This window comes from Manis javanica, chromosome 9 (genome assembly GCF_040802235.1).
Source record: "Manis javanica isolate MJ-LG chromosome 9, MJ_LKY, whole genome shotgun sequence".
In the NCBI taxonomy this organism is placed as follows: domain Eukaryota; kingdom Metazoa; phylum Chordata; class Mammalia; order Pholidota; family Manidae; genus Manis; species Manis javanica.
In genome coordinates, this window is record NC_133164.1 from 113,090,384 (window position 1) to 113,108,185 (window position 17,802).

General features: G+C 34.7%; 1 protein-coding gene across 14 annotated transcripts in view; it reads right to left on the reverse strand.

Annotated features, from left to right (window-relative positions):
- Nucleotides 1-17,802, reverse strand: part of PIGN (phosphatidylinositol glycan anchor biosynthesis class N) — a 114,810-nt gene that overhangs the window by 64,431 nt on the left and 32,577 nt on the right. For all 14 annotated transcript variants that reach the window (XR_012121257.1, XM_073213172.1, XM_073213168.1 and 11 more), the window contains 4 exons: nt 17,045-17,137; nt 16,310-16,365; nt 4,503-4,581; nt 3,383-3,565 (listed from right to left, as the gene is read on the reverse strand). Coding sequence is in view for 13 of the 14 variants with exons in the window: in XM_073213172.1 (XP_073069273.1) it covers nt 3,383-3,565; nt 4,503-4,581; nt 16,310-16,365; nt 17,045-17,137 (411 nt within the window). In the remaining variant the exon portion in view is untranslated. The remainder of the gene's footprint in view (nt 1-3,382; nt 3,566-4,502; nt 4,582-16,309; nt 16,366-17,044; nt 17,138-17,802) is intronic.

Here is a 17,802-nt window from a genome sequence, read left to right on the forward strand (position 1 = left end):
CGGTCCCACAGGGAAAAATGCGGGATATTCTTTGTCCTCAGGTGCCGGTCCCAGGCACCCGCTCACCAGTCCCGCCGCCCTGCCTCCCTAGCACCGGGGTCCCTGTCCCTTTTAGGCTTCCAAAAAGCACTCGCAGAAAAGAGAAAAAAAAAAGGGGAAAAACGCGCGATTTCCTCTGCCCTCAAGTGCCGGTCTCAGGCACCCGCCCACCGGTCCCGCAGGGAAAAACGGGGGATATTCTTTGTCCTCAGGCGCCGGTCCCAGCCACCCGCTCACCAGTCCCGCCACCGTGCCTCCCTAGCACTGGGGTCCCCGTCCCTTCAAGGCTTCCAAAAAGCGCTTGCCAAAAAGAGAAAAAAAAAAAAGGGGAAAAACGCGCGACCTCCTCCGTCCTCAGGCACTGGTCTCAGGCACCCGCCCCCAGGTCTCGCAGGGAGAAACGCGGGATATTCTTTGTCCTCCGGCGCCGTTCCCAGGCACCTCCTCACCGGTCCCGCCACCCTGCCTCCCCAGCAACGGGGGCCCGTCCCTCTAAGGCTTCCAAAAAGCGCTCGCCAAAAAAAAAAAACTGCTCCGGTTTCTCTACACCCGCCGGGAGCCGGGGGGAGGGGCGCTCGGGTCCCGCCGGGCTGGGGCTTGTATCTTACCCCCTTCACAAGGCGCTGGGTTCTTGCAGGTGTGGATGTGGTCTGGATGTTGTCCTGTGTCCTGTGGTCTCTATTTTAGGAAGATTTTTCTTTGTTATATTTTCATAGCTCTATGTGTTTTTGGGAGGAGATTTCCACTGCTCTACTCACGCCGCCATCTTGGCTCCCGCCCCACATGGTCAGTTTTAAGTGTCAACTTGGCTAGGCTACAGTCCCCAGGTATTCAGTCAAACATTAATCTAGGTGCTCTGTGAAAGTATCTTGTAGATGTGATTCAAGTCCATAATCAGTTGACTTTAAGTAAGGGAGACTATTCTAGATAATCAGGATGATTCAACCACTTGAAAGGCTCTAAGAGCAGAATGGGGGGGGTTCCCTGAAGAAGGTGTACCTATTGAGTGCAGCTTCAGCTCCTGCCTGAAGTTCCAGTCTGCCCTTCCTGATGGCTCGACCTATGGATTTAGGAATTGCCTAACTACACCCCATAATCACATAAGCTAATTCCTCACACTAAATGTCTTAATATATAGGTCCTACTGGTTTTGTTTTTCTGGTTTAACTCTGACATAAGAACTTCTTCACTAAATAAAGTCTAAACTCTAGCATTTGAGGCCTTTAGTCTAATCTATATTGTCAGTATTATCTCTTATTAGTCCCTCAAACAAACCTCCCATTTTACTCAAATTTAACTATTTAGTTTTAAGGCATCAGGGTATAGAAAAATCAAGTATTTAAGTATTAGAAAATGATAGTTTTGTTAGTTTTAAGGCATCAGGGTATAGAAAAATCAAGTATTTAAGTATTAGAAAATGATAGTTTTGTTATTTAATATGAGTGTGTTCTTGAAGAAAACACATTTCTCTGAATCTAAATTCCCCCATCCATATTATGCAAATAACCTCCAATGTAGGGTAGTGTTAAGCTTAACAGAATAACACATGTAAAGCACCCACAATAGTCCTGGAATAGTGGGGCTCAACAAATACTACTTAGTACCAGCGTAATAATACATTTTCCCAACTGCCTTTGTTCATATCACTCAATTTGCTTTAATTCTCATCCTTTCCCCATAGTCTGTTAAATTTCCACCAAGATTTACTCTTTCCTGTTATCATTACCCTACCTAATGTGAATTCTCTTTTATTTAAAATATGATTCTTTGTAGCACACTTAAACACTTAACATATATTAAAGTTGTTAAATGTTAAGGTTGTCTTTCACAATGTAGGCTAATGTAGAGACCTCTACCTGATAAGGTGGTTATGTGTGTACATCTCTTATCTACTTATTTAATTCTAAGCTACTTGAGGGCAGAATCTGAATTTTATATTTCTTTATATATCCTATACAGCATCTACCATTGTATTGAACAGTCATTTAAATATTCTCTGCACTGTAAGAGTAATGAAAAGAGAGAAACTATCAGCTATGAAACCTCTTGACACATCACTTTAAAGACATAATATCCTTTCTCAATAATCTGAACATCAGGACAAATATGAAAAGGCAGTGTTTGACACAGACTTCTCTGGATTCAGATCTCAGTTCCTCCACATCCTAGCTGAGTGGTCTTTTGCAGGTTACTTACACAGCTTCAGTTTCCTCTTTTGTAAAGAGAAATTATAATGTATACTTTCAGCACTGTTATGAGTTTGAAATGGTAAAATAAATTTAAAATACCAAACAGAATGCCTAGATAGATCTACTACCACAACATGGTTGTTTCTGTCTCTTTTCCTACCATGTAAGAAATTACTCTAGTTCTAGCTATATTCAATGCATTCAAATAATGAAAATTATTTAGAGAAATTATTTAAGATGCATTTAAAGCACTATAAAATTGGAATAAACATTATTGTGCTTTCTTCAATTACAGAAAAATAAAATTGTAAAAAGCTACCACTAGAAATGTTTACAGACTGTTACTATTAATAATACACCATCCAGATATATTACTTTCTAGAGGATTTGGACATGGTAATAATCATTAGAGAGAGTGAAATAAGGGAAATGGAAGTGGCATATGCTCCCGGGTAAATGACAGTTAGCAATATATTCTAAAAGAGTAAACTGTTTTAAAGTAGTAAAACCATATATGTTCTGTTAAATTTTTGCTACTATATGAAGTATTCTTAAAGAGGTTTTATTCCTACATTGAAAAGTACAGGAAATACTAGGGATTAATTCTTAAAATGAGGATATATAAAAAGTTCTAGAAATTAGTATTTAAGAATTTCAGAAAGTTGAAGGAAGGTAAGAATAGCTGAAGAAGAACATATATATTATTTACAAAGGAACATTTTGAATAAGAGACTTTTATTGTGTTTCAGCTCCTAAACTTCTAATACCAAATAAAGTTAAATATATTGCTTTGAGGTAGTTTTCTGACTATCTGTACTACAATGATATGGAATCCTTATAACATGCTAAATAATTATAAGAACAGAAAATCAGCACAATTGATGTCATAGGAGAGTATAAATTATACAGCTGTATTTTTAGCCCTCCTAAGTTATAGGGCTAATATTATTAAGGTATCCTTTTCCCAACTAAAGGAACAGAGATAACTGAGGAAAAAAGATCCAATACCACAAAAGAAAAGGAAAGACAAGAGTTAGCTTAGTACATTGTATATATTGTATGACTCATTATACTTGATCTGATTCAATTTCTTTCCTCAGTCTTAACTGATTTTACACCATCATCTGGATCTTCATTATATTTTCTGAACGTACCTTAACTTGTTTACTAACACCTCTGGTAAGGCTGGAATGAGACTTGATGACCAATAGAGAAGCATAAGATGTCCATCCCACAAAACCTAGAACAACAGTGATGCCCAAAAAGAATCTGTCATAAGTATGATAATAGGACAATCCTTCCAATGCAAGATCAATCAGCTCCTTGCAGAGGGAGACCTATGGAGAAATGAAAATATGACTTGCTACATGGAAAGAATGAGAAAACCTAAGTTTCAAAGGAAGGAAAATTATTAAAATTAGACTGAGTAACTGCAGATGATGGATTAAAACAGATTTTAATTGTCTGAACTTCTCACAAAATAAAAGAAAAATTCCTGAATAAAATGAACTTTTAACTTTCAGGAAGAAAAGGCATTTTAAATGTGAACTACCTACCATATGTATAGTGACTTAAGATGATTCATTTTGAGGAAAGTACCTAATAATGACACATGAAAAGAATGAAGGCTCTCTAGCATAGGTTCCAAAACGCAGAGATGCCTACATACATTTATATCATTTTTTACTTTCTTCTATCAGGTTACCTAAACCAGTTATAAAACATCATTTAAAAAGGCCTAATGTTTTTAGGGGAAAAGAGCTTACCATATTAAAACCATAATAAAAATAAGCATTAGAAATGCACGGCATTGCTTAGGCATATTTAGAAACTAAAAATAGAATTATTTCCTAATTTAATATTATATGACCATTTATTAAAGAGAAAAATAATGAAAAACATAGTGGGATAGCTGTTGGGAAGTGTCAAAGCTTCAGTGTGAATTATTAGACTTCTCACAGTGTGTAGATAATTCCAAATATACAAATATGTCGTATTCTAAAAGGTTATGCATCAGTAGGATGACAGAAACTTGAAACACTTTCTCATTATAGAAAATGGCAATTGTTCATTTCCAGTGCTAACCTTAAAAAGTTCACCAACAGTATTATCTGAAATAAGAGAAGTATGTCCATGGCTAAAGTAGCTACTTAGGAAATTCAACCCTTCCTTGAAGGGTCAGGAAAGCTCCCAGGCCTGTCCACTTTGCTCTCCATCACCACACCTTGTCGCCCCCGCAAAACCAAAATGACACTCATAGGCCTACAAACTTACTGCTTCATCATACTTTCTCTGTTTTATATAAGATCTTGCTTTTCTTAAAATGTTGAGCTGTTTAGAATCAGAAAGCAACCTACAAAAGAAAAAGATTAGGTTTAAAATGTTTCATTTTAATTATATTTTGTTTTTTTGCTTAATTGAAATAAAAGGATAGTGAAAATCAGAAAACAAACAAAACAAACCAAGAAAAGAATAAAACCTCAAGCTGAATTGTGTTATTGGTGATTATCTGACTTTTCCAAGAAGTGGCTCATAGTTAATTTTTTCTTGGCTCAAAGTTTTAATTGCCAACTACATTCATGTCATATAATCCATCATTTTGAAGAAATGTAATGCTCTAACAAAGAAATTCTGATTAACTCAATATAATTAATGGAACAGCAAACTAGTGGCGTTTAGATCACTGCTCTGCCCTCCCGTGCTGATGGCGAACACGACAGACAGGACAGACCCATCGTGGTGCTTTGTACCCTGGAGCCAGACAGGCCTGAGAATTCAAATTATCCAAGAGTTCCACTTAGGGAACAATTTTAGCCAATTTGCCATTTTTATACTCTACTGTATACCTTTTTTAGGTCCCCTTTCATTTCTCTTTCCATAATTTCCCTGTCCTTGTTTTACCACAGCAGAAACCTAAATATACTAGCACTAGGCCTAATACAGGCATACCCTGTTTTATTGAGCTTCAGAGATACTGCACTTTTTGCAAATTGAAGGTTCATGGCTACCCTGCATGGCACCACTTCGACCAGCATCTGCTAAATCATGTCTTGTCTCTGTATCATATTTTGGTAATTCAGAATATTTCCAATTTTTTCATTATTTTTATATTTGTTATGGTGCTCTATGATCAGTGATTATTGACATTACTATTGTAATGTTTGGGGGCACCATGAACCACACCCATATAAAATAGTGAGCTTAACTGGTAAATGTTGTGTGTGTTGTGACTACTCCAAGACCCGCCATTCCCCCATCTTTCTCCCTCTCCCTGGGCAACCCCATTCCCTGAGACAAATTATTGAAATTAGGCCAATTAATAACCCTACAACAGCCCCTTAAGTGTTCAAGTGAAAGGAAGAGTCGTTATCTCTCACTTTAAATCAAAAGCTAGAATTGCTTAAGCTTAGTGAGGAAGGCATGCTGAAAGCCAAGATAGGCTGAAAGCTAGGCCTCTTGCACCAAACAGTTAGTCAAGTTGTGAATGCAAAGGAAAAGTTCTTGAAGGCAATAAAATGCTACTTCAGTGAACACACAAATGTTAAGAAAGCAAAACTGTCTTATTGCTGATATGGAGACAGTTTCAGTGTTCTGGACAGAAATCAAATCAGCACAACATTTCCATAAGCCAAAGCCTAATCCAGAGCAAGGCCTGAACTTTCTTCAATTCTATGAAGGCTCAGAGAGATAAGGAAGCTGCAGAAGCAAAGTCTGAAGCTACTGGAGGTTGGTTCATGAGACTTAAGGGAAGAAGCCACCTCCACTACATAAAAGTGCAAGGTGAAACGGAGAAGCTGCAATAAGTTATCCAGAAGATCTAGTTAATTAATTAATGAAGGTGGCTACACTACACAACACATTTTCAGTGTAGATAAAACCTTCTTTAGTTGGAAGAAAATGCTGTCTCGGACTTTCATAGCTAGAGTGGACAAGTCAGTGCCTGCCTTCAAAGCTTAAAAGGACCCTGAAGAATGATGCTAAGTCTACTATGCCTGTGTTCTATGGAATAAGACAGTACATCTGTTTACAACATGGTTTACTGAACATTTGTGCCCACTGCCGAGACCTACTACTCAGAAAAAAAGATTCCTTTCAAAATCTAACTGCTCATCGACAATGTAACTAGTCACCCAACAGCTCTAATGGAGATGTACAACAAAATTAATGCTGTTTTCATGCCTGCTAACACAACATCCATTCTGCAGCCCATGGATCAAGGAGTAATTTCAACTTTCAAGTCTTATTATTTACGAAATACGTACATAAGACTATAGCTATCATAGTAATCCCTCTGAACGTATCTGAGCAAAGTGAATTGAAAACCTTCTAGAAAGGATTCACCATTCTAGATGCCATTAAGAACACTCATGATTCATGGGAAGAGGTCAAAACATCAACATTAACAGGAGTTTGGAAGAAGTTGATTCCTACTCTTCTTCCAAGAAGAGGAGGTGACTGTAGATGTGGTGGAAATAGCAAAAGAACTAGAATTACAAAAAGAGCCTGAAGATGTGACTGAATTGCTGCAATCTCATGAGATAAAACTTGAATGGATGAGGATTGGCTTCCTAGGGATAAGCAAAGAAAGTGGTTTCTTGAGACAGAATCTACTCCTGGTGAAGCTGGTTTGAAGATGATTGAAATCTTCAACACAGGATTTAAAGAATATTACGTATACTTATGATAAAGCAACAGCAGGGTTTGAGAAGATTGCCTCCAAGTTTGAAAGAAGTTCTACTGTGGCTAAAATGGTATCAAATAGCACCACATGCTACAGAGAATCTTTTGTGAAAGGAAGAGGCAATGTATGAAGCAAACTTCATTGCTGTCTTATTTTAAGAAATTGCCACAGCCACCCCAACCTTCAGCAAACACCACCCTGATCACTCAGCAGCCATCAATATCTAGGCCAGACACTATACCAGAAAAAAGACTGCAATTTTCTGAAACCTCAGATGATGGTTAGCATTTTTTTTAGCAATAGAGTATTTTTCAATTAAGATATGTACATTGTTTTCTTAGACATAATGATATTGCACACTTTAATAGACTACAGTGTAGTATTAACATAACTTATATGCACTGGAAAACCAAAAAATTCATCTAACTCACTTTATTTTGGTATTTGCTTTATTGTAGTGGTCTAGAACAGGACCAGCAATACTTCTGAGGTATACCTAATTAAATTTATGGACTGTAGAAACTGAAGAAATAAAAGCAGAACTCAATTACCTTATTGAAGTAAATAAGTATATTTAAACACAAAGTTGAACATATATTGCTTAGCTAAAACCTACACTCCTAAAGTGAACACCATTACATTTAAGAAATGCAAAAAAATTATTTAAAAATATATCAGGGTAGGTCATATAAAACTGATAATTTTCTATGTCCAAAATGGCCAAATTAAATATTGGCAGTTTTATATGATTCAACATAATACAATCACTTATCTTCTTTCTACTTGGTTCCAGCAGTTTCTGAAGAAGTAAGACTTGTAGGAAGTAAATCGTTAAGCAATGCCATAAATTTGGATAAGGTCACAGACTTCTATCAGAATCTGAAACTCTGTCTAACAAATGCATATAATATGAAATCTTATGCAGAATTTCAGAAAATTCACAAACCCCAGCAGCTCATCTATGAACCTGTAGAGTTCTAGAGAAGCCCCTGGTTAAGAAAATGTGTCGACTCCAAGCACTCCCATTTCTTTCAACTCAGGAGAATTCAATCGCTGTTTCAGACTGCAGGAGAATTCCCCACCCCTGGACTCAATGGAATTTGGAGGAAAAAGGTACCAGGAAGCAGGAACACATGAAAGACAACCAAATTACTTCAAAATGTTGCCATGATCCAGTTCTCTGCTCTGCAGATACCACACATTTTGAAGTATTTTCCTACAAGTCTTAGAAATATAATTACTGTGCCAAAGGACACAGGCATTCTTTGAAGGCTAATATCTAAGATGAGTTTTCCAAATTTATATAAAACTCTTCTAGTTGACCTTCCCACCTGTTGCTCTGATCCACTCAGCTTCCTAAATCACCGATTACATCTTCTAACTTCCTTGAAATTGATATGGACATCTTTTTGTCTTCTTCATGAATCCTAAACTTGCTTGACTATTGATGACCACCTCCTTCTATTCTACTTAATTTCCCATTATCCCAAATGTATACCCTGAGCTATAAAATGGTTAAACTCTTCATTCTTCACCTATTTTGTATTCACATCTGAGTTTCTGTTCATAAAGATCCTCCCCTGATTGCCAAAGTCAAATATTCATCATCCTTTATGGTCCACTCCGAATCTCACCTCACACATTAGCATTCCAGTATGGTCTAATGATCAATTTATTTCTCTTCAATTAAATTTTTGCCTCCATGTGGGCCATTATTTCCATTATTATCCATAATACTACTCAGCAAAGTGCTAGGCACATAAAATGAATCAATAAATGTTAACTGATTTAAATGCAACCAAAATATTGCAGACCTAAAGAAAGGAGGAATAAAAGGGAATAATGTACATTGCCATTCTTGAAGTATCTAATGACTTGCTAAATTAAATGAAAAGATGAAAAGAAAGGTTGTCTGCAACTAAATTACTTCAGCTAATTTAATACACATTCTCAAGTGAAGTCTGTAGAAGAATTAAACAAGAAACATTTTTAAAGAGAAATACTGATATTAATTACATTATATTACATATAAAATGTTACATATATAGTACTTAGGTAAAGAAGCCTGAGTCAAGCCAATTCATATTTTTCCTAAGTGTACTATTTATAAATCCTGGAACATATCAAAGGTATTATGAAAGTTCTATATAAACCTCACTGTAACATTATGACATTAAAGACTCTTAGAAACTTGTCCCTCAGTATAATTTGTTTTCTTTTAGTTTTCCTTATGTTGAGAAGGAATCCAAAATAAATCTTCATATCACATACTTTAAATATGAAGAGGTTTTGTGAGTAATGAAAAGTCCAAAATACAAGGTACAATACATTAGCATTTAAGTAAAAAAGATTAAACAAATAACAAAAAACAAGGGGAGTTGGCAGGGAAGTAATCAAAGGAATGCCATACATAAATTAAAATGAATAAAGGGGATCTGCACATGTCAAGATAAATCTTGAAAACCATACTAAATGGAAAAAGAACTGTAAAAATGTTTTTTAAATTGGATTCAATAATACTATACCAGTTTATTACTTAAGAAAAAAAGAGGATCTAAAGAAACATGGTAAAATGTTAACATTTCTTAAACCTGGATTGTGGGTATAAGGATTTCTGTTATATTCTTCTTTCCTTTCATCATGTTTGTAGCAATTCATAATTACAAGTTAAAATATTAGCAAGAGGAATTGATATGTACATGTACATATGTACACGTGATTATGGATACATAAGGAACTGCTACATTGCCTCCAGGGAAAAAGACTGTAAGATTGGAACACAGGAGAGATAGCTTTTTATTATCATTTGTATAATTTTTATTGTATGTACACTCACTACTCTTCCATTCACATTTTACTAACTGGTTTTTAAAATAAAATTATTAAAATATTAAAATTTAACCATAGTTTCAGGTTGTGATGGCGAAGCTTGGGCATACCAGTGGTCCCACCAGGAACTAGAAAGCCAGGTAAAATTAAATTAAAAATCAATTTGGAAGTACTGGCAAGCTGCTGAGATTATCAAGAATTGAAGGGTTGAGATCCTAGAGAGGAGGAAACCAAAGACAATTCAACATTCTACAAACTGTAACCCTTGGGGCAGCTGCCAGTCTTACTCTTCACACAGGGCAAAAGGCTGAGAATCTTGGCATATAGATGCTGCCAGGAGATAGAGACTCCAATAGAGCCTTTGGAAATTTTATAAGACTGCAGACATAAAAATTAAAATTTGTAGCTGCCAATGCAACTAGGACTTGAGGACACCAAGGTGAAAAAAGTTAAGAGAATAATATCTAATTTTCATTCTGGATATTAAAAATAAGACACAAATGGAAAGCCATCTGGAATTATTTAAACTAATTTAATACAGATTCTGAGGTGAAGTTTTAGGAAAAATGAGAGAAGGAACTTTCACAGGCAGGAATTTCTATTTTGTTATGTAAGGAGAACTTGGGTAAGAAACAGTGGCCAAGTCCTGGTGGAAATCGAGGTGAGTCTGACACTCAGCAAATTCCTCAGCTGTGTAGGACAAGAGGACAAGAAGCTAATAAGAAAGCCCCTGAAAAGTAGGACATTAGTTATGGTAGTCTTAAGATACAGGAGAGAGAAAGTTTGGTGTTCAGGAGCCACCAGAGAGAAAGGGCTCCAAACAACACAATAAGCTTTCGACTGAGATCCTGGGAAGCTCCACTCTAAGAGTGGACATAGACAAGAGGTCAGCTACCATTCCTTGTGCTTGTCAGAGGGTAAAATAAAACCTCTCTGGAAAATTAGATAATTCAGAGCTTCTAAAACTTTTAATATACAATGATAAATATTCATTAAAATTCATTAAAAGACTCAACAGGACTAACTGAGAAAAGACAACAGAAACAAATTCACTAATGACATGGTTATTGGTGTGATCAGGTACAAATTTGAAAATAACTTGTTAATAATACTCAATTAATAGAGAACAAGAGAGAAAATTACACCAAAGTACTAGAATTTATTTTTAAAGGAACTGAAATGGAAATTCTAGAACTGAAAAAATGTAGTAACTGAAATTAAGAACTCAATAGTGGCAAACTGGGCAAAGCATTGAAAGAGCTGGTTATATTAGAAGAGAGGTCAGTAGGAAATATTTTGCCTGAACCTTGAAGAGCATAAAGAATGGAAAGTACAGAAAAGACTATTAAAAGAAAAGCTCTAAATCATTGTGAACTGGTCCAAAATAAATGTATGTATCTGTGTATGTGTATATATATATACACACACAGAGTATATATAATGTATATAATATATATAATGTATAACATATATAATACATGTATATATATATAATTGTAATCCCAGAGAGGGAGGAGAGAATTTGGCAGAAGTAATATTTGATGGTAATGGCAACATTTCTACATAGTAATTGTATGGAAGACTTTCCTTTATGACTAAATGTCTTATATTGAAAACATCAACTTTTAAAAGACTCTATTATCAACATGTTATACTTAAGTAAAAAGAGAAACAAGTATTAACTGGGCACATTTTTTTGCCGTGATTGCTATTATATATCTTTTTTTCTGTAGTTACCTGAATACTGTGGAAGAAAGTAAACCATGTTTCAGAATTATCAAGAATTTTATTATCAATTATTCAGGGTGAACTACTGTTTAGAGGACAAAACCTCCTTAAAATCCTGTCTTTTGAATTGTATCTTCTGCAGTCTGATTTTTATTACAAAAAATTTCACTTGCACTAACACATATTTTAGAGATGCCTTATAATATCTCATCCATTTCTTTTTTGACTGTCTATTTAGATTAAAGGAAAAAATATTTCAAGAAGATAAAGACAGAAAGCAGGATAAAAAGTTACTTTTAGAATAGTTTGTATTCCTTTAGACTGACCAATTAGGCAGAATCTTGTACCCCACTCATGTCATAACTGAGTGATTATTTTCCAATGTATGTATGTATGAATGTATATGATATGTGAAAGTTATATTTTTTAAAGAATAATTTCAGTTTTCAAGTAGAAAATTACATTTCTAGTAATTAACTGGTATATCAGATGGGTGAAGTGGTAGAAAGATCCACATTAAAACCAATATTTAAGTTTGGTCCAAAAGAGGAGCTTTAATCCATATCAGCCTAAAAGAAACATTAGAAAGAACTAAAGTATTTTGCCATTTTAGTAGAAAATACATTAAAATATTTTGTTAAAATCTGAGCTCCCATTTCTTTTCTACAGTGATCTTTAAGTAATGTTTTTGGTTCTATTGGCAATGGACAATATTTCCTTCCCATTTTTACTTTTTTCTAAAATATCTCAAGAGACCTTTCCTGTACTTTTCTCATTTCAGGGAATATTTTTCTTTTAAATTTTTCTTTGTCTTACTTTGACCTCTATAATACATTTAAAATATAGTGTTTTCCTCATTTCACATAGACACAAACATTTTATGCTTCCCCAGTCATGTAGCTCCACCTGCTGCTCATCCCTTCACATAGCCTTACGGCCACTGGACCCCATTTTAGCTGAGTTTTCTTTTTTGAGCAGTTCTAACAATTTGTCAGAATGAGTATTTCATGGTCTTCATTCTTTCCTAGTGGTCTTTAAAATATCAAAGATAAAATTTACAGTACTTATTTTTTAAGTAATAGGATAACATAGGATATACAATTACCATATGGCTATTGGACTCTTAAAAGTCTAAGCTATGTTACAGGATTTTAGCGATCTGTTTTTCCTGTATCTTAAAACATCTGCTATTTCATCATCCTAGGGATTACTACATTATTCATTAATTATTCATGCTGGACAAGACTAATAGGACAATGGAGAAAGAGTGGAGAAATACTATTAAGCTAGATCTAGTGATGTTGGTGAAACTGATCATGTAAAGTAAAACTTCAAAAACATTAATTTTCAGATGTCAATATCCTAGGTTTTCTCAAACTTAACAATTGTGAGTGAACAATATATCTCTAAGAAGAAAAAGGAAATACGGCATTTCTAGGAAAAGGAAATAAGGAAAACAATCAAGAGGAAAGGACTTCATCACATCACTGATTGTAACCAGAACCTGAGCTGTTTTGCAAAAAGGATGTGTGATGACAGTATTCTTTCATCTTTGATAATGTTTATGTGCTTGATAAAAATATTTACTTGAAATGGTTTCTAAGTGGACAATCTGATGTTAGATGTATATATAAAGGTGACTGGAAGGAAGCAGATGGCATAGAAATGAAAAAGATTAATTGGATTGGAGAAAAATAGTCATTGTACTTAGATGGTAAATGGTAATAACTGTTTTTCCTAGTATACTCAACAGATGTAATAGGAAAAAAAAAGATAACAGAAATAAAATAACCAGGAATAAAATAATGAGAAGTGCATAAAACTAAAATTTTTCTAAGGACATAACAGAAGATACAAATAAGTAAATGTTGGCTAGTAATTTAATACTGTAAAAATGTCATTCCTCCCCAAATTACTTCTTAAATATTACTTCAAAGAATTTTCCATATAACTCAAGATGGTGATACTAAAATTTATATAGTGAGTGAATTTATTTGTGCCCATTATTTTTATAATTTTATGTTTCATGCCAATGACTAAAATGCCAACTTAGTTCTTGTTTTTTTAATGTATGTTACATCAAATCATATTTCAAAAACTGAAAACAGTACAGAAGGGCATAACAACCAATAAATCCCTGCCCAGCCTGCTCATTTCTCAGCTCCCCAATCCAGAGAGAAAAACTTTTACATGTGTCTGTTTTTGGTTATTTTGGTAGTTAAGTCCATTTTTCTTAATAACATGCTTGTTTTATTAATAACATGTTATTTTATTAATAACATTCTTAATAACAAACTATTTCTTGACTTGATGACCCACAGCACTTTCTGCTGACTCCCCGTTGACTCTGGCTGTCCCTGCTGTCTCCTGCCCCCTCAGTATGGATATATTACTGTTTTTACCTCCTCTGTTGCCTAGATCAGTCACTATAATAATCTAATATCTGAACCTCTAATATTCTCAGTAGCCAGAATCTCCACATTTTATGAGGACAATAGCACCACTACTATTTCATTTATAATTATTTCCCTCTCTACCTTCCTACCAGTAACTTTGTACATTGTCAAGGAGGGTAACATTTGCATTCTATTCTATAATCACAGTTCAATCCTCCTTGATTTGTCTAAGGTTTCACTCTAAAAGCTGAAAACCAATATTTACATCATTACAATTACTTAAATACTGTTCACTGAGTAGCAAAATCAGATTTTCTCACCATTGTTATCAAAGCCTTGATCCATGTGCCAGTGTTCAAATAAATTCCTTCTTATACTCCCAGCAACTGTTCAAAATCATGCCACATCTTAAGTTGCTTCATATCTGAAGCATGTTTTCTTGTTCAGTTTCAAATGTTTCCTTTTCCCTGAAGTTTCCAATTGTCATTGTTTTGGGGGATAAAGAAATGTATGCCTTTCACGTATGCCATCATGCTTCCTCCAGCTTCTTTCTCAATCCATATTATTACTTAAAATTTATTTCATTTCACTTGAGGATTATTTACTTCCTATTCTACTTTGGAGGATCTGCCCCCCATTTGGACCATTCTTGTACAATTCATCATTCTATAACTTTTTATTTGCATTTCCCTTTTTAAAAATAGGCATGTTGTATTCTTTCTCATTTTGTAAAGTTCATCCTGTTTTTTGTTATATGGATAAGATAGTTTCTCAGATATTTCTGAGGATTTTAATAGTTTTGAGTTCTTTTCTGTTACTTAAATTATCTATTTCCTCAAGAGCCAATTCTTCATTTTATCTTAGGCTTTTTGATTTACACTAGAGGCTTTTGGCAAATGGTGATTTTCAGCCAGACAAGTCTATAGGTAGGGCTGGTAGGTTGCTCCAGGGTGGGTAAGCCAGGGGGTGGGAAATGCTGGACCCCAGATGACAGAAAGCCAGCAGAGGCTCTGCAGGCAGATGTTGAGCACAAAGCAGAAGTTCATGGTCAGCCAGCAGGCCTCAGTAGAAGGTTGATGGTGTGCATTTGAACCCCTTGCTGAAGCATACTTCCTAACGCATCTTTCTAAAGTGGCTGATCTAAAGTAACTCTCAGTCTCACTTCCAATGTCCTGTGTATTTTCTTCAAACCGGGAACTGATAATATATTTCTTGTCCATTTATTTTGTTTTAGTTTGACTATAACACTACATTATAAATAAACAGATACATATACTATGTGATAGGATACAAGACAAATTTCAGTTGAGAGACTTGGCTTATAGTCTTCATAAGCATATATGGTAATTCTACAATTAGGAATACTAATTGTATTAGTATTTATGTTTGTACCTCAAAGGTAATTGTACCTTTGATAAATATAATATTTAGAGAAATTAATTTTATGATCATAACTTGCAAAATCCTAATTTTACTTTGTTTTCACTCTCCTATGCACACACAAAGTCAGAGATACAATCACATTATTTAGAGGACAAGGCAATATTTCAGCTTTCCTAGTTTATGAATACCAAACTAGTGTTACATAAGTTGATAAAAATAATTTTAATCAAGTCATTCAATCATATCCCTAATGTCCATATTTCAAACAACTTCTAATTATTTTGGTCAAGAGCAAAATCCTAACTAATTCAATATGAATCCTTGCCAACTGAAAATGAACCTCAACAAGACTGAGTAAACCTGCCCAAGTCAGTAATGCAGAGCCAGGTTTGTGACTCAAATCACCCCGTTCCCAATTCAAAGAAAACATCTTTCTGGGACCTGGGAAAACAAAACCTGTTGCCCACCAGTCTGCTTTCCTCTTTGCCTAACCAGTAATGGTAAATGTTTCCTAGATTTGTATAACTGACCTTTTCTTGTCGCTTTCTATTCTCCCTAGAACCTCCAGTAGGCTGTGAACATGAGTAAGTTTCCACCACCATCTTTAGGCTGATGGACCCCAAATTTTCATAAACAACTCTTCTCTCTGCCTTTAGATCCAAGTCCTTATTTCTAACTAATTGATATCTTCAAATGTAAGTTGAACTCATTAATATTAATCCTTGCCTCGCAAACCAGCTTTTCTTTCTTTCTAGAAGCCATAATGGTACCAGCATATTCCCAATCTAAAAGCCAAGTACCCCAACATCTTCCCAGTCAAGTCCCCTTGAATTTATCTCCTTAATGTTTCCCTTATCTCTCTGCATATCTTCTCTGCCAGACATTCAAAGTTATTCAGCATCTGGCTCATTAGTTACAAAAACAGTATAAGAGGCTTTCATTTTGGAATTGCACTAATGTATACAAAAAAGACAAAGCTTCCAAGTAACTAATCTATCCTATCAGCTTTCAAACTCATTGAAAAATTCTTTCCTACAAGTTAATAAAAAGTGTAAGAGACTTACTTAAATGGTGTAAACAAAAATGGTAAGGTAACTTCTTTTTTCTCAGTCATTTTCACCTGGGAACCAAGTATGAAAATATTTTATTATATTACAAATGAGAAAAAATTTGACTAATTTCATTTTGAAATAAAAACATCCATTAAAACTGCTCTTCAGGAATGGATATTAACTTCTTTGAAAGTAAATGGAATTATGTGTTATTGTTTTATTTCATAAATATTTAAGGAAAAATTTAACATTATTATGCTAATAAGCTGAGAATTAAGCACAAGCCTACAAAATAACATACTGTAATGTAAACTATACCTCTTTAACTCTTAGAAAACAAAATAAGCAAGCTGCATTAAGAGTAGTAAGAACAGAAAGTTTCATTAAATGGTCACTCCTTTAAGTTCTCAATGCATACAATAATGTACAATGAATGATGAGAAATGTTGCAATCTCTAATATTACTTCTGTGGGCAAAGTCCTATCAACAGAGACTCGGTTTTAGTCTTAAGGAGCATATGTGGTAGTCTTACAATAAGGGACACTCCTCAGAGGTAATTCTACACCCTCAAACTGAGTTATGGGACATGCACTTCAGAAATATGAAACTTCGTGACATTAGTCAAATATGCAAAATTTAAAGATAATAAATTATAGAAAATAATTTCTTAAATCACAAAATCAAATATTTTCATTTAATATGTTTGATTTTAAATTTGTAGTACTGTCTAGTTTTGTCTTGTTTACCTTGAACTGTTCAAGAATCTGTATTGCATTTGTAAACATGCTCTCTGCTTTGAAGAGATCAGTATTGTTAAGATAATCCACAGGAAGGATTCCCTGTACATAACAAAACATAAAACACTGTTTTAATACTGGAATTACAAAGCTTATAAGAATAGCTGGCTGGAATGGACATTTATTTGTTTGCTTTTTCAGCACCCAGTTTCCATTCTTAAAGCACTATCATTTACCATTCTATGTGGAGAAATCTCCCCACTGCATATAGCATAATGGATCTCTAATGGGGCCCTGCCTTCTCTTACTGACGGGTAGACAAATACCCCAGACAAGGCCTCTCAAATGGTAAGCACTGGAACTTGGCCCTTGAGAGTCAAGGAACAGAAAGCACAGCAGGTGTAACACTGATCTCCCCAGTATCGGTGTCCTGAGCTGTTTGGTTCTTTCTTTCAAGTTCCCAGAATTCTCTTGGTTCCTGCTCATTTCCAAGCCTGGTTTTTGAGCACCCCTTTGATTCAGCAAACCACCAATATCTTTTTAATAAATCCCTTTTTAAATGGATTCGGTTTCTACTGCTTGCAATAAAAAAATTATTTGTATATATTCATCACTTACAACTAAAATAAAAGAATAAAAATCTGTATACATTTAAGAAAATAAAAAATTTTAAAGAAAAGCTATCAGGCTTGTACTTAATGTACATTATAATACACAATTACAGGGATTATATATATTACAAAAATATAAAGGGAAATACAGCTTTA